This window comes from Epithele typhae, assembly GCF_022376455.1.
Source record: "Epithele typhae strain CBS 203.58 chromosome Unknown BXZ73scaffold_74, whole genome shotgun sequence".
Taxonomy (NCBI): domain Eukaryota; kingdom Fungi; phylum Basidiomycota; class Agaricomycetes; order Polyporales; family Epitheliaceae; genus Epithele; species Epithele typhae.
The window spans coordinates 93463-119194 of record NW_025954265.1 but is presented as its reverse complement, the minus strand read 5'-3'; the positions used below and the strand labels follow the sequence as shown (position 1 = coordinate 119194).

Below are 25732 nucleotides of genomic sequence, written 5' to 3'. Positions count from 1 at the left end.
TACGCATCCCCAGCCGACCGTCATGGAGAGAATAGACATGAAAAGACCGAGTTTGTTGCGTGACCACGGGAGGGGGATTGACTGGAACCTCAGAGTTCGAGAGCGCAGCCGTGGTGCTGAGATGACGCGGCTTCACTCGTCTTGAGGACTTCGACCCACTGGCCGACTCGTTGATACGCTTCGGTGGCATGGATGGAGTAACCAAGTGGTGCAACGATGGGAAGGCTGACAGAGGTGACTGGCATGAGGGGGAGGAGCAGAGAGATGTCGAGATGTCGGAAGCTCTGGTGTACCGCCGGTCCGCGGTGAACTCAAGGTGCGAGTCGTCCGCTCCGACCGGACTCGGTCACTCCGTGCTCTCGCAACTGCAACTCAAAGCTCCCAGTACAGAGCATATGATATCAGTACCACAAGAGCCCAGAAATGAGACACATTCACCGTGCCTTCGTAGTTCGATGCTCACGTCTCGAAGTCAGAGCCCTGCCAAAGCATGTATAGTATATCGACTCAACTTTGTGGGAAGCCGGTCCGAGTCCCACTCACCGTAGGTTACATCTTACCCCCATGTTCCGTCTGCGGATGGTATCATGCCTAGTTGCTACATATTTCTTCGTTTCATGCACGCATGGTCGTAGATAGACAGTATATCGATATCAGATGAACTGTTGGAGTGCTGTAATACTAGAGTACGGCTGAATCGGAGTGCGCAGAACTGTGTGCAGATGCAATGCAGCGAGTCAAACGCGTCGCTTCTGCTCTCCGTTCCCCTGTGCAGATTCAGTGAGTCTTGACTTCTTCTACACGTTAGATCCATTCCGTACTGATCAGAATGCTGCCAAGAAGTGTTTATTGTGTGCACTGTGGTTGAGAACCAGTAGATTCCGATCGATTCCCAGTACTCTAGTACGTGCAGATAGGATCTGCGAGGAGGATTCGCTCCCTGCGTCTACGCCGGTAACGAAGTGCCAGGATACTTTCCCTTGAACTTGTCTCCACATGATCCGTGGACGTAGTAAGCTGCCCCGAGTCGAACATGTCTGTATGTCCTACTTCCGAGGGCCCGATGGTAGAGTAAAAACTCCGGCTCCGAGCCCGTCCTCAGGTTTGTTTACCATCAGATATGCGCACCAGAGCCCGATGCCTTCTCGAGTCACCAGGCCGTCTCGCTCTCTCTGCGAGCATTATTATCCCCCTCGCCGTCCTCAGGTTCGTTCGCCACAGTCCGAGCCATGCCGTCTCGCTCTCTTTGCGAACATTGTTACTATCTCTCTCGCTGTTCGTGGCAGGTTTGCTCGCCGCAAGAAATGCGCACCAGGGCCCGGTACCTTCTTGAGTCAAACCGTCTCGCTCTTTTAGTGAATGTTGTTATCAGCCGCAAGAACAATTTATTCACGGTGCTACACGGACGTCGATGCGGTGAATTTCAAAGGACAACCGGGCTTGTTCTATGGTACTACTGATTCATCTAGGAAGAGACGACGGTGAGCCGGCCGGCTTTCTTCTGGCGATCGTACGCGGTCTCCGCCTCCTCGCGGGTCTTGTACGACTTATAACAGTTGTTCCGCACGCCTCGGACGTTCATCCAGCAGTCGTCCCAGTATTTGAAGATCCCAACCTGGCGTCCCGCAGTGACGACGTACCACTTCTTGCGGTGCTGGGGGTCGGGGGCGTCGATGTTCTCGTAATTATCTTTGCACGGTGGTGGTCGGCGTAAGCGTTGACGGCGTAATACACTGCGGATCACTCACCTATTCCACCATTCGTGTGTCCGTGGTTAGGCGGCGGGGTCGCAAAGGCGACGGGCGCCGCCGCAGCGGAGACGACGGGTGGCGGTACCGCAGCGGCGACGGGAAGTGCGGCCGTGGAGACGACAGGCAGCGCGGCCGCAGATACAACGGGCGGCGACGTCACAGAGGAAATCGGGAGGCTTCCCAGAGTCCCGGCGGAGGACGGCATGCTGCCGAACGACGAGGAGAGCTCGTCCTTGACACCGGCACCGCCGAGGATTGGTGTACGGTGGGTCCCCTGGGCGGCGTGACGTTGACCTTGCACCTCGAAGCGGCGAAGAGGGGACGCGAGGGCCGAGCCTGGGTGGGAACCAGCGGGGACACGAGGCGACATCGTGGTACCCGTCGGTCCACGAAAAAGGTAATCCCTAGTCGTGTTTGGGGTGCCCTGGTCGATGCGTCGCCCACGGGCATCCTCGCCCGTGCGGGCGTAGATGTTGACGATACCGCCACGATAAACGTTCACCTCAACAACCGAGCGGGGAGCCGGCAGGGGAGGGATATGGGTGACGGCCTGCTGCGGGACAGACGGTTCGATGTCCTCCAAGGACAGAGCTTCGAGTCCAAGGAGCGACCCTTCGAACATTGCGCTGTCTTTACCAGGGCGATGAATGTTGTGTGCACCAGCATCCGGCTCTACATGAGTAGGTGTCAGCCTTGCTCGCCCCCGGTAAGGCGGCGATAACTACTCACCATCCGTGGTCGGCAAGGGAGTTGCAACTTGGTGACAGCTCTGGTCTAACACGGGCGGCGTGGATGAGAGTCGCATGTCGAAAGAGATGGCAGGATTGCTGAGGAAGGGGAGCGACCCCGTCCGGGGGGTTAAATAAGGGATTCATTGACAACGCACGGACCCATGCCGTTACCGGGACAGCGTGAGCGAGGACGATATGAACACAGTGAAGCACGTACCACTGTTGACCGCACTTCCTTGCTACCCCGCCCTCAAACCATCCCAACCGCACACGCCCACCTGCTCTCAAACCACTCGACCCCCGTCCCTCCTACGAATTACGATGACGCGCAAAAAGTGGGCCACCGTCGAGCAGGAGAAGTGGCTGTCGGGTCGCCAAGAAGCGTTCTCCACCGCACGGACCGACGGCACCACTCGAGCTTTCTTCAACGCCACGGCCGAGCTCTTCGTGAAGGAATGGCCACTCCCTCTTCCCACCGCCGACAAAATCGAAGCCGCAGACGGCAGCAACGAAGACGCCAAAGACGCTAAGTTCACCAAGATGCGCGCAGTACGTTCATATCCTGATACCCATGGTACGAGGACTCACACACCTTATTCAGCAAATCGAATGGTGGTTCAGGAACCGTTCCCGAGCGAACGCGACCGGGGGTAAGGGCGGCGCCGTTGGTGGCACTACTAGCAAAACGGTCCCACTCCTCGAGCTTCAGCGCAAGAAGCCCCAGAAGCTTATGCCGCATCAAGCGTATATGCATCTGTTCAAAGACATGCTCAAGATGCACATGAAAGAGAACTACCAGACGTACCTCAGCGGCCAGCATTCGATCGCCCTCGACGACCCGCCTCTCGACTGGTGGGCGTTCCAGAACAAGGAGAGCGCGCGCCTGCTCGCTGCGGAGCCCAAGGGCGTGAAGGAGCAGGTCGAACAGTATCGCGAGAAGCACTATTCCGAGCGGCATCCGACAACCTTCGACGAGATCGTGAGTGAAGGCCCAGCGTGCGCGAGTGAGAAGGTGAGGGCACTCCAACAGTACGTACCTTTCCGTGTGGTTCAGCTCGGATCGGATCACTGAACGGCGTGCACTAGCTCCATCAACAGCCTTGCGCGTACCGGGATGGAGGCCCTCAAATCGTTGGAGGACCAGACCGGCTTCAAGGGTGGGCTTCTCCTGGGTGGACCATGCCCGCAGACCGGAGACCTGATGACTCTTGCGTACGTCATGAGTATCACACTCCGCGTTGAGACAAACAGCTTACCTTCACTCCTGCAGCATCATGAACGGCAACACCCTCACCACGAAGAGTGTTTGGTCCCACTCCTGTGAGAATTGGGGGATGGTCCAGGAGTCATTCGACCAATTCATCGCTAAATCCTTCGGTGAGTCTCACAGTGTCCTATGCGAGGGTATCTCGCGCTAACCTGATCATACAGACCCGCAGCTTCCTGGTAATCTGGCCAAGTTATACCATGCCGGCGACAAGGTCTGCGGAGAAGAAGCGGCCGGCGCTTCTGCGGACGGGACCGAGGGACGCGCAACGCCTGTGGCGACGCATGCCTCTTCCTCTGCCCCCACCCTCGTCGTCCCAACTCCGCAGCCCGGATCGTCCTCAGTCTCATCTTCGTCTTCGGTGCCTCATCCCCACGCTCCTATTGACACGCCGACTCCCCATCCGTCCCAGCGAGTGAGGAGCTATGACGAGGAGCGAAACCTGACGGTTGCTCGCAATCGTGCTCTCATGGCTCAAATCACCGCAGGCAAGACTGCTGAAGAGGCCATCGCAATCGTCGACGCATCCCCACCGACTCAGCCTTGGATGGTCGACGCCATGACGTATCTAGAGGCTGTGAGCGGGGTATCGTGGTGGAAGGAGTTGCTCGTCCATTGGCGGAGGTTCGAGGACAAGATGGAGCACGCAACTGAGCAGGTGGGTGCACATGCCTTCGTTTGCGAGCCGTTTCCTGACATTTGAATCGAAGCCGAGCAAGAAGTATCTTAGTTCGAAGGATCGTCCCGAAGAGGTGAAGTTTTGGATCAGTCGCGGACGCCATTATCCCAAGCCTCCCACGATCAAGAACCCTGCCCACTTCGCGGTCACCTTCAAGCGGTGGTGGACGCATCTCCAACCTGGCTGTCGTCGCTCCACGGACTCCGAGTGGCCTCTTCCTCGTGCAGTCACCGATGACACCAACTGGGTATCCCTGCAACTCGGAGGTGCCAATGGCATATTCGTTGTCATCATGTGTCTCGCCTGGTGGTTGAGCCAGCATGGAGACGACCCTGCTCTCCTCGAGGTCAGTGACGATGTCACTTGGGTTCTCATTCAACTTGCCCCGCCGTCCACAACATCCACGCCCGAGCCCGAGCCATCGTCCTCTGTGCCCACGCCGACGACGCCTTCTTCCGTGTCCACGCAGACGACACCGTTTTCCGCGCCCACGCCGATGGCACCGTCTTCCACGCCCACACCGACGATGGCGTCCTCCGCGCCCACGCCTGCGCCCGTGCCCGCGCCACCGACCTCCGCGTCTGTGCCCACGACGCCTTCCTGCGCGCCCACGCCGACGACACGGTCTTCCGCGCCCACACCGACGACGCCGTCCTCCGCGCCTGAACCCATGACGTCTTCCTCCGTGCCCACGCCGACGGACCCCTCTTCCGCGTCCGCCACGTCACTCTCCATCACGACACATCCGTTCTCAACCCCTCCGTCGATGCCATCCCCGCACGCGTCATCTCTCGCTGCCGCGAGCCCTTCCTCCGGGTCTGTGCAAGATGTGAGTAGCGGCGGGAAGCATGGATTGGAGGAGGGGCAGGACGATCATGTCACGGTTAAAAAGACACGGTCGTCTCGTTAGAATGGCACGTCGGTGCCGTAGCTGATGTCTTTTCTTGAACTTCCTCTCATGTTGTATCGGTCGAGTTTACACGCATGGCTTGCTAATAAAAATGACCACTCTCCCCTCGATAAGATGGCACAGGCGGGTGTGTGGCGGGCAGCCCGGTGAATGGGGATGCTGGCGCGACAACGGTGACGCGAGATGCGTGCGACGCGTTCACGCACGAAATGCTGCCGATGGGTCCGCGGCAGGGTGGCAGAAGCGGCGCGTACGGCCGCACGGATCGTGGCCCACGCGCGGGCTGAATCGGCGGTGTGCGCTGCAGTACAGAGTGTGGCCGCGCGCGCTGCTGTATAAATCGCGAAGGTCCTGCGGGACAAGTCGCGAAGGTCTGCGCCAGGGTAAACATTGGCGTAGCTGGGTATACTGCAAGCCTATGCAGGTGAAGGATGTCGAGGAGCCCACCGGGCGGGGGTGTGCATTTGAGCTGGCCGCGCGATCCAACACCGCAATTCACATTTGCCTTGCCCCTATGGCATATACAGAGCCAAAAACGGAGCGCATGACCTTTCCTAGCACTCTTTTAACATATCTTCGGGTCGCGCTGCCACGCGAGGCTGGATTAATCCCAGAACCGTGGCTGTAAGCCGCCAGGAATCGAGGGCAGGCGTGGAGGCGCCCGATAGCCGTGGAGTCGGATATGATCTCTAAAAGAGGAAATCCAGGAGATCGCCGGGCCGATAGAGTTGTTACAGGCGGAGCACCCCCGAGAGGTCGTTTTCATTATAGAATACGCTTATGACAGCCTAGGGAGGTCCCTGTCATTATAGAATTCGCTTATAACAACACAGGGAGGTCGTTTTCATTACAGAATACGCTTATGACAGCCTAGGGAGGTCCCTGTCATTATAGAATTCGCTTATAACAACACAGGGAGGTCGTTTTCATTACAGAATACGCTTATGACAGCCTAGGGAGGTCCCTGTCATTATAGAATTCGCTTATAACAACACAGGGAGGTCGTTTTCATTACAGAATACGCTTATGACAGCCTAGGGAGGTCCCTGTCATTATAGAATTCGCTTATAACAACACAGGGAGGTCGTTTTCATTACAGAATACGCTTATGACAGCCTAGGGAGGTCCCTGTCATTATAGAATTCGCTTATAACAACACAGGGAGGTCGTTTTCATTACAGAATACGCTTATGACAGCCTAGGGAGGTCGTTTTCATTACAGAATACGCTTATGACAGCCTAGGGAGGTCCCTGTCATTATAGAATTCGCTTATAACAACACAGGGAGGTCGTTTTCATTACAGAATACGCTTATGACAGCCTAGGGAGGTCCCTGTCATTATAGAATACGCTTATGACAGCCATAAGAGACTACGGTAACAACTCTGCGACACCTACCTGTTATTACAACACAGGCATGCTTGTGATTGTTAGAACCCAACCAGGCTTTTCTACAATGAAAACGTGGTGGGTATCAGCATAATGAAGTGCCCACGTTCCTGGGGGATTGTATTACATTAGTGGTAACCACAGGTGGCGGCGGAGGTTATCCATTTCGCGTTGAATCGCCTCCTCCCACTGTCCCCAGTATGGTGACGCTTGAGCTTCGTGCAGGTTCTTCGGATCGTCGCCGAGCTGGACCAAACCAAGCACGTAATGCGCGGCTCAGCGGTATGCCTCATCGAGGGACGTGGTTTCGGGCTGCGGTGCGTCCACGGCGTCTGGGATGGTGCTAGCGAGCGCAAAGAGCTCACCCATGACGTCCTTAGCGTGAGCCGTGTTCGCGTGCGTGCGTGCGTCTGTCGTCCCGATCCCGTCCTGGATGTCGCGCAGCCAGCGCGAGGGCTGGCGTACGCGGTGCCCGCGACCCAGCGTCTCCTCCTCCACCGGCGCCTCCTCCACCACCTCAATCTCCTCTTCTTCGCCCACTCCGTTCTCCTGGTTCATGCCGTTGTCTTCCTCGTGCCCGCGCGCCCCCTGCTCGTGCTCCCCTTGCTCACGCGCCCCCTGCCCATGCGCCCCCTGCTCGCGCGCCCCCTGCTCGGCTGTCTCCTCATCATGTGTGCCCACGGTGGGAGCGTTGTCCGTGACGTCTTCACTCTGCGCCCCCTCGCTCCCATCGTGGGTGCGCTCCGCAACCTCTGCATCCTCGAAGCCAGGCTCCGGCGCTCCAAGCTCCTTCCCGGTATCCCACACATAAGAGTGTGTGAGCATGACCTTGTGGGTGTGTGGGACGTATGCCAGCGCCGAGTCCTTGTGGTGCGTACTCATCCCAACGAAGCGCGCGTCCTGAGTGTTTGGGGCCAGTTTGCGCGTGTGCTCGACGTAGATGCACATCCGCTCCCTGAATGGGCGCAAGCCCCCAAGGAATGGGGGTGTGCCGAAGCGCTGTTCGTAGGGGGATGGCCCACCGCGCGCCGTGCGGTTGTGGAGGAATGCCGCGTAGCGGAACGCGAATGCCCACAGTGTGAGCGGCAAGCTGGAGTCCAGGAGCATCGCGGCAACCCGCTCGCGGAGCGTGCGAAGACTGCGCTCCGTGCGGCCATTCTGCGCAGGGGTATGTGGCTGAGAAGCTGACCAGTGTGTGCCCATCTCCGCGAGGTGAGGATGAAGCCCGACGAACTCGGGGCCGTTATCAGAGTGGAGCCACTTCGGAGTGATCCCGCGCTGGGTCTTGAGCTCCGCCTCTGGGTTGAGGTAAGCCTGGTATGTACCAGAGGTGGACTTGAGTGTCACGGCATGAACCCAACCCGTGTGGTTGTCGATGAAGACGACTGCCTTGCGGTCGCCCCCAAGTGATGGCTCTCCTGCGTCCCAGACGTCGGAGTGTAGCTTGTCGCCATAGGTCGTCACGGGGATATCGTGGGCGCTCCCGTGTGCGGTGTCCGGGATTGCCTTGTGTGTGAGCTTGGCCTGCACGCAGGTCTTGCACTGCGCCATGACATCTGCGTCAGATAGTGTGACCCCGTCCGTGTGCCCATGCTTGACCATATCGCGGGCGGTGCGGAGCGAGATGTGGCCCATAGTACAGTGGAGGTCCATGATGCTAATGGTGAGCGGGCCGCGTTTGGCCGGGCGAGTGCTCAGAGCCGCTGCGTCGTCGGTGCCTGGTGCGGGGGTGGTGGTGTCTCCGCGTTCGTCGGCAAAGCATGAGATGATTTGGTATAGGCCGTGGTAGGACGGGATGCGCGCGACAATGTCGCCACTCTCGCGCGATTGCAGGCTGCACTCTCCATGCGCGAAGATGGCAGAGTACCCCGCCTCGTCGGCTTTGCGGATGGAGACGAGGGAGAACCCAATGTTAGGAGCATACAGGATGTCGCGCAGGGTGATGGTGGTCAGCAAACCGTCCGCGTTGAGGACGCAGACTTCCATGTCGCCTTCTCCGACGGCGTCGAAAGTGTCTCCATTGGCAGCAGTGATGGGGCAGGTGGGGGTGAGAGTGCGATAATTGAGGAATCAATGGCGGTAAGGTGAGATGTGCGCAGATGCGCCACTGTCGTAGACTTCGACGTATTCGCCCGGGTGCGCAGCAAGCGGCGTGCCCGCGATGTTCTGTAGTGCAACGAAGGCCACTGCTTTCTTGCCGTTGTTGCCTGCGCCCGCACCTCCTCCGGCGGTGTTGCCGGGCGCGCCTGCGCTTGTGTTGCCCCCGGCTCCACCGTTGTTGCCAGTGTTGCCACCCTTCGCCTTCGGCCATGGCTGCCCCTCCATCGCGCCGCCCGGTGCGCAGCAGTACTTCTGTACATGTCCCGGTCGTCCGCAGGTGTAGCACTTGTATACCGGCCTACCGGTCGCGCTCCCGGTCGTGAGTGCGGCCTCGCCTGATGCCCACGCCTCGTTGCGTCGGTCGTATTCTTCCTCTAGGGTGTGGATGAGGATGCCGATGCTTAGCAAGTGGCCGGTGACGTGTGCGGCATTGACGAGTGAGTTGACGCGGCCATGGTAGGTCTCTGGCAAGCTCGCGATGATCATGGCGCTGTACTCTTCTTCCGAGAGTGTACCGCCGTAGCTGCTGAGGGTCTCGCGCGCCTGCGCGAGCTTCGCAAGGTGCTCGCGGAGGTTGCCGTCGGGCGCGCAGCGCATGTTCTGCATCTGGGTGCGAAGACTGTTCTGGTACATGATCGATTTGCCTTCGAAAGAGCGAATGATGGCCGCCCACGCGTCGGCGGTGTTCGGTTGAGCACGGATATTGATGTAGACGTCGTCAGGAATACTCTCGTAGAGCAGAGCGCGCGCGTCCACCTCCTTCTGGACCCAGATGTCGTAGTCCTTGTCCACCGCTTCGGCGAACCTCAGGTACGAGCTGTCGTCGAGGTGCGAGTACATGTCCTTGATGGGAGGAGCTTGCGTGGACGGGGGGGGCGGAGTTGTGGAAGTGGGAGGGGTCGTGGACAAGGGAATGTGTGGGTTGACGTGGGAGAAAGGGATAGGACGAGGGGGTTAGGGATCACCAAGGGTCCGGGTGACCCGTGCGGGTTCCCGGGTCTGGGTACCACGGGTGCGGGTGCGGGTCTCATCCTCGGGACCCGCGGACCCTTGGCACCCGTGAGGCTACTGAACACCCTGGTTGGGCGGCTAGCACCGCACCTGAGGCTGACGCGTCGGGCCGAATGCCACTAGCTATACAGTTGCTTAGTAAGGGTGGCTGGAGGCCAGACACGCCGCGCGTGCAAGTGAGATCCGTCGTAAACTGTCCGCAGCCCTTTGTACCACTTCGTGCTATGTCCTCTCCCACCACTCCAGTGAATCCTCCATCGGGTCAAAAAAGGGCTGCCTCTCCTGCAAATGAGGTCCTGCCTGAAGGGGCAAAGCGTGCCCGTATCCCTTCAAAGCGCCTGAAAGAGTCAAAAGAGGGCGATATAATGGAGATGTCAACAAGACTCACCTCTGAAGGTATGCCTGTCACTCCATTTTTTGCGGACACCTTCGCATCTGTGCAGTCAAAACCGTAAATGACTTGTCAAAAACAGCTGCAAACGAGGCCTCACCTGAGACCGTGTTCATTCCAAGCATTGGCCCCGCTCGTGTCGCAGGTGGCAAACGCGTCCCAGCAGCTCGTCCTAGGGTCAAGACGAAGCACGCAAAGGAATCGACTTCGCGCACAATAGACTCGGCCACGCGCCCCGCAACAACAGACCCTGCGCGCGGTGCAACAGGCTCGACCACGCGCACTGCGACACTGGGCTCGACCGTGCGCGCCGCGACACCGGGCTCAACCACGCGCGCTGCGCTGCCCAGCTTGACCGCACGCACTGCGACGGACTCGACCGTGCCGCGCACCGCGACGGACTCGACCGTGCCGCGCACCGCGACGGACTCGACCGTGCCGCGCACTGCGACGGACTCGACCGTGCCGCGCACCGCGACGGACTCGACCGTGCCGCGCACCGCGACGGACTCGACCGTGCCGCGAACCACAACCGGTGCGGCCATGCACACCAAGACACCGACCGTGCGCACTGCGACACCGGGCTCAGCCACGCACACGAAGCCACCAGGCTCGACTGCGCGCACCAAGACGCCGGGCTTGACCGCGCGCACCACAACCAGCTCGACCGCACGGGCTGTGAAGGTTGCAACAGGGCACGACGACGCGGTGGAGATCTCGGACTCGGATAGTGATAACGGTGATCCAAGTGGTGAGAAGGAACTTGGTAAGCTCCACAGCACCGCAGCACTAGTATGACTCAAGTTTGGTTAACAACTGCGTAACAGATAGGATGGTGGTGAAGTGGACCTCACCCTATTATGCCTTCTATGAGAAGCGCCCCCGCATTGACGACTCAACGGGGAAGCGCTGCCACGTCTTCTCGTGTCTCATGAAGGGAAGGGGCTGCAAGTCCCCAGAAAAGCGCCGATATCTTCATACCGGTGACTCATCGTCTACCGGTTCGCTCCAGAAGCATGCGATCTCGTGCTGGGGGCAGGAAGCAGTCGACAACCTCTTGGCCGCGCAGCTCCCTGTTGACGACGCACGTCAGAAGCTGTTGAAGTCGAAGGCCCGGAGCAGGGACATCAGTGTCATATTCGAGCGCGCAGACGGTGCGAAGGGACCGGTGACGTACTCCAACCGGCAGCACACAAACACAGAAGTCCGGTGTGTGCTTGCACCTTCGTCGTGCCAAGAATCAGTGCTGATGATTGTTGTTTGGTAGTATTTTGATAGCGCGCTGGGTTGCGGAGTCGTCAAGACCATACAACATTGTCAAAGATCGCCACCTACTTACCTTGCTGAAGACCGGACGTCCGAACTACAAAGTGCCGTCTGCGACGACTGTTGCCTGTGACGTAAAGTCCGTATTTGCAGGATCTCGGTCAACAATGCGGAAGCTCCTGCGTGTAACGTATCCGTTAATTGCTGTAGTCATGAATGAAGACGCTTACATTATCCCCTTCTAGAAATATCCAGGCCGTCTTAGTTTCTTGACCGACTGCTGGACCGCACCAAACGAACGGCCATACATGGCCATTGTCGTGTACTTCATTCACAAAGATAAGCCAGTTAGCGCGCTGCTTGATGCTATAGAGATCGCCGAGGTATGTACCGCCTGTGGAACGGCCTGCTCGGGACGAGAGCTGACACATTGCCGCACCAGAGTCACACTGGGACGACGCTTGCTCGGGAGTTCGTCCGTGTCCTGCGGGAGTTTGGAATAGACAAAAAGGTAGGCTGTGGGTTGTATCTCAATGCCTCGAACATATGTGAACATACCGTATTCCCAGGTCCTCGGAATCGCGTGTGACAACGCCTCAGCAAACATCAAAATGCTGAAGAAGATCGAAGACGAGCTTGACAACTTCTTGGCCAGTGTCGGACATGTTCGATGCTTTGGGCATGTGATCCAGCTAGTCAGCTTCGCGCTCCTGAAGCACTTCAATGGCCTGAAGGACACAGAGGGTTCTGACGACTCACTGGGTAGCGCAGGCACAGGCACTGAGGGCGTCACAGCTGCCGGCGGTGCGTCGTCCGAGATCGAGGATGTGGCCCCAGGTGAAGGTGCTGAGCCTGGGATGGAGGATCCCAGTCTTGACGATCCTGCAGCGCCTCTGTATGGTGGGAACGAAGACAACTGGGTGGACGATACTGGAATGATGACGGAGGAGGAGATGGAGGAGTTTCTTGAGAATGTTGCACCTGTCTGGGAGACACTAACCAAGGTCGGTGTTAAACCATCCTCACCAGAGAACAAACTCACCTTAATCCCATTGCCCTCAGCTTCGCACCATCGCCGTCAAGATTAAGGCGTCGCCGACTGTGTTGATGCCTACATGGAACAGGCTGTTAGCGCAGCTCGCGCTCAAGGCGCGGGTCATCCCAATCGACGTCCGCACGCGGTGGAACTCCACACTTACCTTGGTTCATGCAGCTGTTGAGCTGCGCATGCCTATCACCGTTTTCTGTGCGTCGGACGAGGGGAGCGATGCGCTGGGTGCGTTTGCGCTGACGCCGCGTGAATGGCTCATTGCGGAGCAGCTCATTGACGCTCTGAAGGTGTGAACCTTGTTTTGACAGCTGTATAGTCCGTACTCACGCTGCGCACTGCCACTTGCTGCCCCATTCCGACCCCTTTCACACCGCTCTCCGCTCCTCCGACATCTCCTTCTGCTATACTCCTACGCTCCCTCTAGATCTTCAAGGATGCGACCGAATTCTTCTCTCGCGACACACCAAACCTGGCCCTCGTTATCCTGGTCATGGACAAGATTGATCAGGCCCTGACCACCAAGCACCTCCCGGGCAGCCTGTTCCGCGGCGGTATCCCCTACGACCCCGCCATTCATGCCGCGTTCGGCTTCGCCAAACAGATGCTGAACAAGTACTATGAACTCACCGACTCTGTTGAAACTTACCCCATCGCTATGGGTGAGTTTTTCGCTTCGATTTTGCATATCGTGCTGAGGTTGAACCCGCATCTTCAGTTCTCCACCCTGCATATAAGCTCGAGTACTTCGAGACGCTGAAGTGGGAGCCGGCCTGGATCGAGACGGCAAAAGAGCTCGTGCGCAACGAGTTCGACGTCTCCTACAGTGGCAACTCTGAGGATGACAACAACAACCCAGTGGAGGAACTTCCCAAGGCGAAGCCAGTACGTCACTATTCGTCCTTTTCACTCCTCAGTGTCGCCCACACGAGACGTTGAACATTTCCAGCGCGACAGCTACAACACGAACATCTTCGACACCATTTCATTCATGCCCAGCAGACCTACGAAGTCCACGACCTCTGGTGCTACCCGTGACGAGCTGACACGGTACCTTGCCATGCCGTGTGAGGACGAGGGGACAGACCCTATCCAGTGGTGGCAAGACAACGCGAGCCGGTTCCCCCGTCTCAGCCGGATGGCCCTCGACTATCTCACTATCCCAGGTATGTTTCTTTGTCGTCCCCTCATCCCCCATTGATACTTACTTTGATGTCCCCGCAGCTACCTCTATCGATGTCGAACGTGTCTTCAGCCGCGGCCGGCACCTCATTCCCTACACACGCAACCGCATGTCTGCACAGACAACGCGTGCGCTGCGGTGTCTCGGGGCGTGGTCACAGCTTGAAATAATCGACAAGAACGTCATGAAGGATATAGGCAAGCTTGAGGTTATCGACGAGTCGGGCGACGACTACGAGATGGATGATGAATGGGACCGCATTGACGCATCGGACGATGAGATGTCGGACTAGAATAAGTACATGTACGTATACCACTCAGTACCCCTCATGCACACCATCTCGCCCGCACCGTCTCCCTTGTGCAGTCTCCCCTGTGCCGTCTCTCTCACACCATCTCCGATCACCCACACCGTCTCGCCCACACCGTCTCCCAACGTCTCTTGCCCATGCCGTCTCGCCCATGCCGTCACCCTTGCGCAGTCTCCCTTGCACCGTCTCGCCCATGCCGTCTCTCGCACTGTCTCTCGCCCGCACTGTCTCCCACCATCTCCCTCGCGCAGTCTCTCGCCCACACTGTCTTGCCCACACCGTCTCCCACCGTCTCCCACCGTCTCTCGCCGTCTCTCGCCGTCTCTCGTCCACGCCTTCTTGTCCACGCCTTCTTGCTCACGCTGTCTTGCCTGCACCATCTTGCCTGCACCGCCTCTCGCCGTTTCTCGCCCTGCCATCTCTCTCACCCGTGTCATCTCTCCCGCACTGGAGTCTCGCCCACGCCGTCTCCCTCGCACCGTCTCGCCTGCACCGTCTCGCCTGTGCCGTCTCTCACCCGCATCGTCTCGCCCGCACCGTCTCTCGCCCACTCCTTCTCGCCCGCACCTTCTTGCCCGCGCCGTCTCCCCTCTCCCGTGCGCCATCTCCCTCGCACCGTCTCCCTCGCACCATCTCCCTCACACCATCTCGCCCGTGCTGTCTCTCGCGCCGTCTCTCGCGCCGTCTCTCGCGCCTGCGCCTTCTCGCCCGCACTGTCTCACCCGCACTGTCTCTCACCATCTCTCCTTCTCTCGCCCATGCCTTCTCGCCTGCACCATCTCGCTCGCACCGTCTCGCTATCTCGCCCACACCGTCTGCACCGTCTCGCTCGCGTATTCTTGCCCACGCCATCTCGCTCGCGCTCTCTCGCACCCACGCCATCTCTCACCCGTGACGCCTTCTCGCCCTGCCTTCAACTCGCCCGCACCGTCTCGCCCACACCGTCATTCGCCCACGCCGTATCCCGTGGGGGAGGGATCGCCCGCGCCGTCCGCTCGCCCACGCTGTCTCCCGTCTCCCATGCGCCATTTCCCTCGCACGCACCGTCTCGCCCCCGCCGTCTCGCATGCACTGCACTCTTGCGTGCAATGGCACCTCACAAGTCACTGCTGCCACCACGGCCTAGGCCTGTTCACCCGCGGGTGTCCGCCACGGGTGCACACCCGTGAGATACCCTTCCGACCCGTGTGGATGGTGACCCTCGGGTCCACGGGTGCGGGTGTGCACGGGTACGGGTGCGGGTCGAGTCAGAATCACCCGAGGGTCACCTGTGGTGAACCCTACCCTATAGGGTCGATAATGAGGAGCCCACAGAGGGCGATCCCCTAGTCCTCGATGAGGACACCGTAGTCGTGGGAGACGGACATGTGGGCCGACTCGAGACCGCTGCTTGCGCAGGGCAATCGCCCAGGTGAAGTGCGAGTACTGTCACTCGTCGGTCGAGGTCGCTGTGGACTTGGTGGACTGAGCGGCTGTAGAACTGATCTCAGTAGAGAAGGAAGAGGAACACAAACCAGTGAGCTGCTGCCTCTGCAGAACGGGTGGCTGCTCGGGGCGGACACGTCGTGCACGTTCAGCAACGCCTACCGGAAGTGGTCACGCGCAGATCTAGCAGCAGGAGCTCAGGATGCGCGGGCTCGACCATGCGGTACACCGTGATATCCTGCTCGCCTGCCGCGCTCGGACGTTCTGAAGACATACCTGTACACAGTGCTCCCACGGAGCCGGTGGCTGCCGCACCACCTCCACATCGCCTTGAATCCCCAGTGGCAAGCAAATGGTCAGTGTTGGGTCGCTGGCTCGCATGGGAGCGCGCCGCGCCGCGTCGAAACTGTCGGCGAGGCTGAGGAATCAGGCCTCACATGTGACCGACCCGTGTCCATAAGCAACGTAAGTACTCAAGCGTACCTTTGTACCCGCAGTCTTGAGGGCGCGGGTTTTCGCCGGTGTGAGTGCGGTGTTAAAAGCCATGTTGATGTCGACAGAAGTGTGTATGTGAGCGAGCCTATACTGATGAGTGAGGAAGAAGTGACTGTGTCTTGATACATCGCGCGCGAGTGTGAGTGGCACATTGTGCTTGGGGGATGATGGTGGTCGCAGATAAAGCCCAGTAGGCACGCAATCCAGCACACGCGCCCGTGTCTGGAAACAATAGAGAGGCCAAAGCGGGACGCCACTGCGGCGCCGCCGCATCGGGTCACAACAATTAGCAAAGAAATCACTGCAAGCAACTTTTAGACTTCAGAATGTCGCTACTAACACGGACCTCTGTACGTCTCGGGCCCCAGCGATGTATATATCTTGACTTAACTCTCGACCCCTCGCCCAGTGCCCTGTGCGAGAGTTTGCCGCGCAGCTCGTGACAATGAGAGCATCAAACAGAGCACTCCGCTGACTCTCTTAGTGGTGGTCCGCGAAGTAGGCCTTGCTCCAGTTCACGAGCTCGCGCTTGCGTGTAAACAGAGCAACGAAAGGGGTAAAAGGTGTCAAGAAAGATTAAGGGAACAGAGGATGGGGCTCGCCATCGATGCCAGACAGAGGACTCCGCGCGCGGCGCGTAAGCGGAACAGGCGCCCGCGCCGACGTCCGTCCGCATATCGTCGCGCGCATCGCGTTCTCTGCCGCGCGCAGTGTTCGCGTCCTCACGAGCCGACCGTATAGCTAAATACGAACCTCTTATGCACCCCGCGCGCCCCGTGATTCACCCTTGAAGGAACGCATGATCGTTTACTATCATCGACTACAGCTTTCTGTTCAAGCTACTTGTGCCTGTTGTATATCCATCATATCCTGTCTGCGGCCACAATATTTGATTGAACCTCATAGTAAAGACGAATGAATACCAGCTGCTACCGTTCTGCTACCATCACTTGTCACGCAGACAATAGACGACCTGTCCCGATATGGCAGTGTCGCGTGCTATCGGGCGCTGCTGTTAAAAACACCTTTTGCTGATGTAGTGCACACATGTGCGCGTTGGTTGTCTAGCTCGACCTAACACTGGTACAGTGGTGTCACTGAGATCACAGAGGCCTTTGGTTATGTTTCTTCATGCTCGTGGACAGAAGGGCTTGATAACGATGTATGAATTGCAAAAAGAATATCTATACAGCCTGGGTGATAACGGAACGAGGGTGCTTGCGCAGCAGCTTCAAACGGTCAGCAAACAGGGTCTCAGGCGTGGAGAAGCGACCAATCTGCTCCAACCAGCGATCTGCAGGGTTACCGTCCATGAAATACCTCTCCTTGTCCGACATCGGACCAACCTTCTGGAAGTTGGCCTGCACGTAACACACCACACCACCTGAGACGTACTGAGTCACTGAATAGCGCTCCCGGCCGTCCTCGAGGGTCTGGGTGTTCCCGTGCCGGAGGGCGGCTGAAGAAAGGTAAATCGTACAACCTGGGGGAAATCGTATGTAGAGGGAGAGCTGTGGGAGGTACATGTGACCTCCGAAGTCAGGGAGGAAGTTTCCGAGGGCCGTCACCGTCCAGGGGATACCTGGATAGTTAAGACTATCGAGATGGTCCACACACAGCGTGCGTGGCCCGACATTCACAGAAAACGCGGGGTATATTGTGTAGCCTGGGAAGTTGAAGCGCAGGTCGGGCATATGGGAGCGGAGGCACATGAGGGTGCTGCGAAGGCTCGACCACACCAGTGGATAGTGTGACGCCATTCCCGCTGTAGATAGCCCCTTCAGTCTCTCGTAATGTGTGATGTGGGCCAGCACTCACCACTCTGCCACTCCAGCACCCTCCTGAGGCACTTGTTTTCGAGGAGGCGTGTGACGCGGGAGCAGGCCGCGAACGCCAATCGGAGGAGAGGGAGGGGTGGATGGGTAGAGATGGAGGTTGGATGACCTCGATGTAGTGGTGCAGAGGCGTTGCCGGCACTAGGCGCAAAGCAGACGCAAACTAGAGTCACGCGAGGGATGTCTAGCCCACAAAGACCAAGTTAACATAGCTCTACAGACATACAGGCAATCGAGATACTCACCTAGCCCACAAAGACCAAGAGGTCGAGATGAGGGCTAGGACACGAAGTGCAAGTGCTAAGAGAGTCCGCGATACGGGCGCTTAAGCGCGGGAACAACCTTCCAATATAGTAGCAGGCAGAGAAAAGGCAAGGAAAAGGCGAAAAATAATACATAGGGCGAGTCCAGAGTCCGTTCCACGACATTACCCCCCTCCTAAAACCCATCCGTCCCGGATGGACATGATCCTCCCCTCCTGCCAGTCTTCCTTCTCCGCTTCTGCGTGCTCAGGGTGCTCAACCCTCCTCCACGGCAGCGCGGCGAATAGAGTCGCAGATATCTTGCAAGGCGCGTTGGGATTACGCTCGTAGAACTCTGCGACCTTCTCTGGGGCATTGGCGACGTTCGCCGCTGGTTCCCACGAGTCGTCACCCTCTCCATATCCCTTCCACCGCACCTGGAACTGAAGCCGGCGGTTGAAGAACCGACTGTCCAGAATCCTCTCCACCACGTACTCTTCCTCTCCATCCACTTCCACCGGCTCTGGTGGTGGTGCTCGTCGCCCGTTCACCTCGTTCCCTCCATACTTGGACAGCCGATCCACATGTACGACCGGGTGGATCTTGAGCGTGGGTGGGAGTTCGAGACGATAGGCTAGGTCACCCACGCGTTTGACCACCTTGTAGGGTCCCAGCTGCCGGACACCAAGCTTGCGCGTTGCCTGGTGCACACTGATGTCTTTTGCGCTAAGCCAGACCTTGTCTCCGACTTCGAATGCCTTCCGATCACGAGGGTGTTCCTCTGCGAAGTGGACCTTCATCTTCGCCTTGCCTGCGCGCAGCACTGATTCAATGTCCTTCTGTGCTTGGCGCATGCCCTCTAGACGATCCTCGAGATGAGGGAAGCGAGTCTCTGTTCCCACTGGTACCGTGAAGTCTGGCTTGTACCCGTACATGACCTCGAAGGGCGTGTGGTTGTGCGCAGAGTGGATTCGGCTGTTCAGTGCGAACTCGGCAGTTGGCAGATAGCGTACCCAGTCGTCTTGCCGTTTGCGTACGAACAGGCGCAAGTGCTGCTCTACTTCCTGGTTCGTTCGCTCGGTCTGTCCGTTAGACTGAGGGTGGTACGCAGTGGTGAGTGCATGTTCAATGCCGAGCTTGCCGTAGAGTTCGTGCATGACACAAGCGGCGAACTGGGGACCACGGTCTGACACGATCTTCCGAGGGACACCATGTAGGCGGAAGATCTCGCGGTAGTGCAGGTCTGCAATGCCAGCAGCGTCGACGCTGTCGCGTGTGGGGAGGACGTGACACTGTTTGCTATAGTGGTCGACGTACACCGCGATTGCGTTGAACCCTTCGCACTCTGGGAGCCCAGTGACCAGGTCTACTCCCACCACCTTCCAGGGGGCCTCAGGGACGTCGTGCGGATGCAAAGTGGAGCGTGGATGTGGGGCTGGCTTGTAGCGTTGACAGCGCTCGCAGCCTGCGACGTACTTGGCCACGAAGAGCGCCATCCCAGGCCACCAGTAGTGTCGGCTGACGAGCTCAAGGGTGCTGCTGCGTCCAGGGTGTCCAGCTGTGACCGAGTCGTGGCATCGCCGAAGAACCTCTCGTCTGAGCTCTGGGTCGGCCGGCACGTATAGACGACCTTCATGATACACCAGGCCCCTGTGCTCTTCCCACTCAGCCACTCCACTTGCCACCTTGCGAGGTGGCGCCGCAAGCCCACTTCTAACCTCCACTTCGCGCTTGGTGCACTCACGGATGCGTTGCTCGAGCAGATCGGTGTCGCTGCAGATGGTTGCAGCTAGCTGAGCGAACCGTTCTGGCTTGAGTACGACCTGCTCCTGGTTGTCCTCTGCGTCTGTGACCTGATGAGTGGGGAGACGCGAGAGAGGATCTGCCTGCGTGTTCGTCTTCCCAGGCTTGTGGGTGAGGACGAAGTCGAAGCGTGCCAACCAGATTGACCATCGTGCTTGCTGCCGTGAGAGATGCTGAGCAGTACGCCAGTACTCGAGGTTCCGATGATCCGTGATGATCTCGAAGGGATCAGGAAGGCCCTCAAGGTAGTGGCGCCAGTCCTCCAATGCTCGGATGATCCCCAAGAGCTCTCGGTCGTAGATCTCGTAGTTGCGCTCTGCATCCGACATGGACTCTGAGCGGAACGCGATCGGGTGCCATAGGCCGTCGGGGAGCTTCTGGAGCAGAACGCCACCCGTTGCGAATCCAGAAGCGTCCACCTCAAGTCTGGTGGGTCGATGTGGTGCCCATGTAGCGAGAACCGGTTCGCTGATGAAGGCGTCCTTGAGCGCGCGGAATGCCTGACGCTGCGCGAACTCCCATGTCCACGCGACGTCCTTCTTCGTCAAGTCGTTCAAGGGACGAGCCAGCCTAGCAAAGTCCTTGATGAAGCGACGATAGAAGTTGGCAAATCCAAGGAAACCGCGCAGATCTCGCAGGTTACGAGGATCTGGCCAGTCGCGCACGGCTTTGACCTTCACCGGGTCCATGCTGACCGAGCCCTGACGGATCACCAGCCCCAGGTACTCCACCTCCTCCCGCTCAAACTCGCACTTCTCAGGGCGCAGGTAGAGGTCGTGCTCCTCCAACCGCTGAAGTACTTCGTGAACCAGTCGACGGTGCTCCTCTAGGGTGTCCGTGAAGATGAGGATGTCGTCCAGGTACACCGCTACCTTGCCCTGCGCAATGAGATCCGCGAAGATCGAATTCATCAGCGCTTGGAAGGTGGCTGGCGAATTGGTGAGCCCGAAGAACATAACCTTGGGTTCGAACAACCCTCGGTTAGTGACGAAGGCAGCCTTCCATTCGTCACCCTCCTTGATCCGGACGTTGTGGTACCCCCAGCGCACGTCGAACTTGGTGAAGTACTTCGCTTCCCGCAGCCGGTTCACGATGTCTGAGGCGAGAGGAAGCGGATAGCGGTTCTTGACGGTGACATCGTTCAGCTTCCGGTAGTCCTGTACTAACCGGAGCTTCCCGTCCTTCTTCTTGACAAAGAAGACTGGAGACGCCATGGGGGACTTAGAAGGTGTGATGTATCCCTTGCGCATGTTGTCCTCCAGGAACCGATCAAGCTCCTCCTGCTCGTTCAGAGGCATGGGGAAAACCTTGGAGCGGATCGACTCAGGCGCATCAGGCTTGAGGTCGATCGCGTGGTCGTAAGGTTTCGACTCAGGGAGACGCTCTGATTCAACCTCGGAGAACACCTTAGCGTGGCGTCGATACTCCTCCGGGACCATCTCCTCGAACGTCTTCTGAGGTTTCCCCTTGTTGGCAGCCTCTGCCAGCTGCGTCGAATAGGTGTAGCCTGCCGCACACCACACCTCCTCCCTCGCATCCTCCAACACTCCTGCCTTCTGCCACTTCCGTCGCTGTGCCCGGTTCGCGTTGATACGCTCGAACGCAGGCCGTTCCTCCTCCTCCTCGTCCGTCTCAATCCGCATCTCTCCCTTCTCCCAGTCTATCTCCGGATTCACCGTACGTAACCAAGGCAAGCCAAGAATCATGTCCTCTGGTCCCAGATCTGTAACTAAGAAATCGAGACGCTCGCTATATGTACCCATACCTAACGTAAGCCTTGTGAAATGCGTAATACTGCCTGCTTTGTTCTTTGTACCGTCGATATTGTGCACTGTGATCTCCTTGAACAACGGGTGCACCGAAATACCATGCCTATCTATGAACCTTTTACTAACAAAAAGCGAAGTCGCACCAGAGTCAATCATTGCTGCGGTCTTAACACTCTTATCGTTTCCTTTTACTATCACGCTAGTGCGAAAATGCGAACCGGATCGATTTGCTTCAGGTATAGTACAGCTATCTACGGTATCGTACGCGCTAGGTACAGGTTCAGGGAAAGAAGAAGAAGAGACCTTGGGTGGGGGCACCGCTGCCACAGCTCTTAAGCGGGCCCGTTCGGAAAAGACTTTTGGAGCAGTTCAAGCTCGCCACGGAGGATCTTCTGCTGCTCCGTCATCTGCTGCATCTGCTCGAGGATTGCGTTGATCCCCTGCACATTGGAGTTCGCCGTTGAGGTCAACGCGACCGGGCTGTCCTCGGTGGTAGCTGCAACACGCTGCTGACCGCCCAAGCGTGGCCTGCCCAGTGCCTTGCTCTGGCAAACACTCTGGCGATGGCCACGGCCTCCGCACCAGCGACAAGTCTCGTTCGAGTGGTTGCCGTCCTTCTTCTGGTGGTCAGTCGCACCACAGCCCCAGCACCTGCCGTTCATCGACCGCCTGAACTCGCTCAGCTTGGCAGCATCAATGTCCATCGCGTCGGGGTCGCGGGAGGTGCGCATGGTCGAGGGAGTTGCCACAGATGCGAACTGCCCAGTGGCGGTACGAGGGACGGACGGAGTCGCAACAGACTTGCCCTGTTCGCGCGCACGCTCAGCCTTGCGTGTGCGAATGCGCATGTCGAGGTCGGTAGCGACCTGAATGAGGTCGGGGAGTGCAGAAGTGTTGCGAGCAGTATGCACCAGCTCGTCCTTGATCTCCGAAGAGAGGTGCTCGTAGAACCGGTCACGGAGGTCGGTCTGGCTGTAGCCGGTCCTGTCCGCAAGCTCATTGAACCGCGCGTAGTACTCGACGACAGAGAGGCTACGCTGGTGCAGGGCCTGCAGGGCTGCCTTCGCGTCGACTGCCTCGTCGGCCGTCTCGAATCGCGTTTTGAACGCCGCTCTGAAGGTCGTCCAGTCGTTGTTGAACACTGCCAGCCCGTTACCAATCGTTTCCAGGTAGGGGGTAGCCCAGATCGCAGCGTCATCGGTGAGGAGAGTTAGAGCCGACTTGATCCACTTCGCGTCGTCGCGATCGAAGCCGCCCGTGGCGTTGGCAGTGTTCAGATGGCCACCCATCTGCATCGCGTAGACTTGGAAGGATGCTACGAAGCGGCGTGCATCCGAACTGGTCTTGCCGTTGTACGGCTGGGGCTTGTTCGTGACCTTTGTCGCGTCCTTCGTGGCTTGGGTGTTGACGTTCGAAGCCACCGTCGCATTCGTCATAGCTTGGGGAAGGGTGGTGGACAGGTTCTGGAACGCGGTTGCCAGATTTGTCACCGCCTGCGTAAGGTTGGCCTGTCCGGCAACCAACTGCTGCTGGTTCGCGGTGAGGGCCTGCATGAGGGCCTGAAACTGCTGGGCATCCATGACTAGGGGTGGGATAGGAGTGTGGGTCTCGTCGAATCTAGCCCTGCGGGTCGTGTAGGTGACAGGGGTACAGATATGAGGACACGGTTGGTCGTCGCACTCTTGCCAGAGGAGGTCGTTTCGCTCGTTGCGGACGATGTGGACGTGCTGGTTGTTTTCAGTGTCAACCGCGTGCTGATGACCTGCGCAAGCCACCGTGCTCTAGGAACCAGGGTACGCTCCGGGGAAGTGAACACCTATTGAGGCTTCCGGGCAGCCAATCAGTCGGGATGACCAACTGCGCGGATAGAGTCGTCGGCCGGGAGCGGGGTAGTGTTCTCAGAGTGTGATACTCGAGCTCAACAGACCCAGGGAGACTGCGATACGCTCAGAGCCTTATAACTCCGGCAGGTATGCAGGGTAGGGGAAGAGCGGGGCGAGTGGCACAGGGTGGGGACGATGCTTGCGCGAGTGGGGGCGATCCGATGCTTTGATGCCAGCACTCACTGGTTAGATCTCGACCTAATGACGCGGGAGCGGGCCGCGAACGCCAATCGGAGGAGAGGGAGGGGTGGATAGGTAGAGATGGAGGTTGGATGACCTCGATGTAGTGGTGCAGAGGCGTTGCCGGCACTAGGCGCAAAGCAGACGCAAACTAGAGTCACGCGAGGGATGTCTAGCCCACAAAGACCAAGTTAACATAGCTCTACAGACATACAGGCAATCGAGATACTCACCTAGCCCACAAAGACCAAGAGGTCGAGATGAGGGCTAGGACACGAAGTGCAAGTGCTAAGAGAGTCCGCGATACGGGCGCTTAAGCGCGGGAACAACCTTCCAATATAGTAGCAGGCAGAGAAAAGGCAAGGAAAAGGCGAAAAATAATACATAGGGCGAGTCCAGAGTCCGTTCCACGACATTACCCCCCTCCTAAAACCCATCCGTCCCGGATGGACATGATCCTCCCCTCCTGCCAGTCTTCCTTCTCCGCTTCTGCGTGCTCAGGGTGTGCTTCTACTGCTTGCTGCCACACCGTCCTCTTTGCCATTCTGGTGGGGGCCTGTGTGAGCGATCAGAGTCGTATATTGTTGGCACAGAGCCCCACTCACAGTCGAGCCCGGCCCCATTGATATCCCACACCCAAACGTGGAGAACAAACCATGCCTTCCTTGGCCGCCATGGCCATTGCTACCACCACGGTAGCCGATGAACTCGGCACCAAGCTGATTCAGATCGTTTTCCCATGAGGGGTCATCCAACGGTGGAGGAATCAGTGTGAGCACCGAACGCCGGTCTCGATCGAGAACGCGGAACAGCCGCCTGTATAGTGTAAGCAACTAGGTTTGTGCGCGGTATGAAACATAGCTTACAGTCCGTCCCAGTTGAGGAATGAGTACTCGCGGTCTTCAAGTTGTTCGACTGTCGGGGGTGTCTTGGTTTTGACAGGGTCATGGAGGGCTTGGTACCCATACTTCTCCACCTTGTACTCCGCGACTGAGACCTCTTCGAAGACGGTCTCGTCGGCATTGATGTACCGCCGGACAAAGCGGAGGCCCTTGGGCGGGTCAGGCAGGGCGTTGTGCGGCACGGCCGTGGTCTTCTTCTCCTCCCTCTTGCGCTCATCCTGCTTCCTCCTTCGCGCCGCGTAGAGCTCGTTTTGACGCTTGTTTTTGTCGGTCGCAGCTTCGACAACGGGGGGTGGGGCAGCGTGGGGATTAGCGGTGGTGGTGACTGATGTTGAGGCTCGCGCTAACACAATGGCAGCTACGTAGAATTGGGGTTTATAATGAACATGTCAGACGTACGACGAGTCCGACTTGTTGCACGCTGTCTCTTCGCAGAAGGAGGTTTCAGGGGAGACGGTGGTGTTCTTGAGCGTGGTGGCATAGGGTCCCCCACATCAAGCTCGCCTTCTTCGCGGGACTCGTCTCCATCGTCGTTGGGATGGGGAGGAGAGGATGGTGCTGTCAAGGGTGGTGGCGTAGCGTCCCGTTCGTCTACCTCACCTTCTTCGAGTGACTCGTTGGCTGCCCCTTCTGAGGTCTCGTCGCCTGACTTGTAGTCTGACAGAGGCGTAAGCATTGCTCGCATGGTGGCCATTAATACGCACCGTCATCTTCATCGCTGCATATGCCTGGGTCGAGTTCCTCCAGGTCCGAAAGCTCAACGTTATCACGCTTGTTCTGCTTCAATAGCTTGCGCATGTTGCTACGGGCGCGTTTGAGCTCCGAGCGCATGTCGACCCCAGTTTCGTAGAGCTTTGCCTCTGGCAGAGGCCGCCGCGGGGACCGCCGCAACGCCTGGGGGTTTACGCATGAGTAAACGGGGGCACGAGGGGCGAGGTGACGCGGTGGCGAAGCATGCAAGGCATTCGTCGTGAAGGGTGTGGCAGGTGGATGGCTCACCTGTGGCTCACCAGACATGGCCGAGTGCGATGAAGATAGGGCCCTCCGGCTGGGGTTTTATGCACCTAACGTTTCTATAACGGTCCTGCGTCAGCTCTGCGCTCGAGTGGGACTGCATCCAGGGACACGCTTAACAACCCATGCATACCCTGCTGTCCACATG

At 58.4% G+C, this 25732-nt stretch overlaps 8 protein-coding genes across 8 annotated transcripts; 4 read left to right on the top strand and 4 right to left on the bottom strand.

Annotated features, from left to right (window-relative positions):
- Positions 1–1465: 1465 nt before the first annotated feature.
- Positions 1466–2556, bottom strand: BXZ73DRAFT_81182 (uncharacterized protein; the record flags this gene model as incomplete). Its single annotated transcript, XM_048023455.1, has 3 exons — positions 1466–1689; positions 1749–2423; positions 2481–2556. The coding sequence occupies 3 exons, from the start codon at positions 2554–2556 to the stop codon at positions 1466–1468; spliced, it is 975 nt and encodes a 324-aa protein (XP_047873185.1).
- A 1662-nt stretch (positions 2557–4218) lies between these two features.
- On the top strand, positions 4219–4738 carry BXZ73DRAFT_53969 (uncharacterized protein; the record flags this gene model as incomplete). Its single annotated transcript, XM_048021095.1, has 2 exons — positions 4219–4407; positions 4460–4738. Coding segments are annotated over 2 exons (468 nt in total), but the record flags the coding sequence as incomplete, so codon positions are not given.
- Positions 4739–8098: 3360 nt separating this feature from the next.
- BXZ73DRAFT_36657 (uncharacterized protein) lies at positions 8099–8629 on the bottom strand (the record flags this gene model as incomplete). The annotated part of the gene is made up of 1 exon (XM_048017888.1): positions 8099–8629. A coding segment is annotated over one exon (531 nt), but the record flags the coding sequence as incomplete, so codon positions are not given.
- A 2429-nt stretch (positions 8630–11058) lies between these two features.
- BXZ73DRAFT_53965 (uncharacterized protein) lies at positions 11059–11998 on the top strand (the record flags this gene model as incomplete). The annotated part of the gene is made up of 3 exons (XM_048021094.1): positions 11059–11438; positions 11497–11680; positions 11741–11998. Coding segments are annotated over 3 exons (822 nt in total), but the record flags the coding sequence as incomplete, so codon positions are not given.
- Positions 11999–12061: 63 nt separating this feature from the next.
- Positions 12062–12220, top strand: BXZ73DRAFT_35862 (uncharacterized protein; the record flags this gene model as incomplete). The annotated part of the gene is made up of 1 exon (XM_048017872.1): positions 12062–12220. A coding segment is annotated over one exon (159 nt), but the record flags the coding sequence as incomplete, so codon positions are not given.
- A 132-nt stretch (positions 12221–12352) lies between these two features.
- On the top strand, positions 12353–13482 carry BXZ73DRAFT_53997 (uncharacterized protein; the record flags this gene model as incomplete). Its single annotated transcript, XM_048021101.1, has 4 exons — positions 12353–12499; positions 12558–12833; positions 13160–13205; positions 13262–13482. 4 exons carry the CDS (start codon positions 12353–12355, stop codon positions 13480–13482), a joined length of 690 nt encoding a protein of 229 aa, XP_047873180.1.
- Positions 13483–17140: 3658 nt separating this feature from the next.
- BXZ73DRAFT_53964 (uncharacterized protein) lies at positions 17141–17746 on the bottom strand (the record flags this gene model as incomplete). Its single annotated transcript, XM_048021093.1, has 1 exon — positions 17141–17746. A coding segment is annotated over one exon (606 nt), but the record flags the coding sequence as incomplete, so codon positions are not given.
- A 6784-nt stretch (positions 17747–24530) lies between these two features.
- Positions 24531–25587, bottom strand: BXZ73DRAFT_81178 (uncharacterized protein; the record flags this gene model as incomplete). The annotated part of the gene is made up of 4 exons (XM_048023454.1): positions 24531–24928; positions 25171–25227; positions 25275–25464; positions 25570–25587. The coding sequence occupies 4 exons, from the start codon at positions 25585–25587 to the stop codon at positions 24531–24533; spliced, it is 663 nt and encodes a 220-aa protein (XP_047873178.1).
- Positions 25588–25732: the final 145 nt, after the last annotated feature.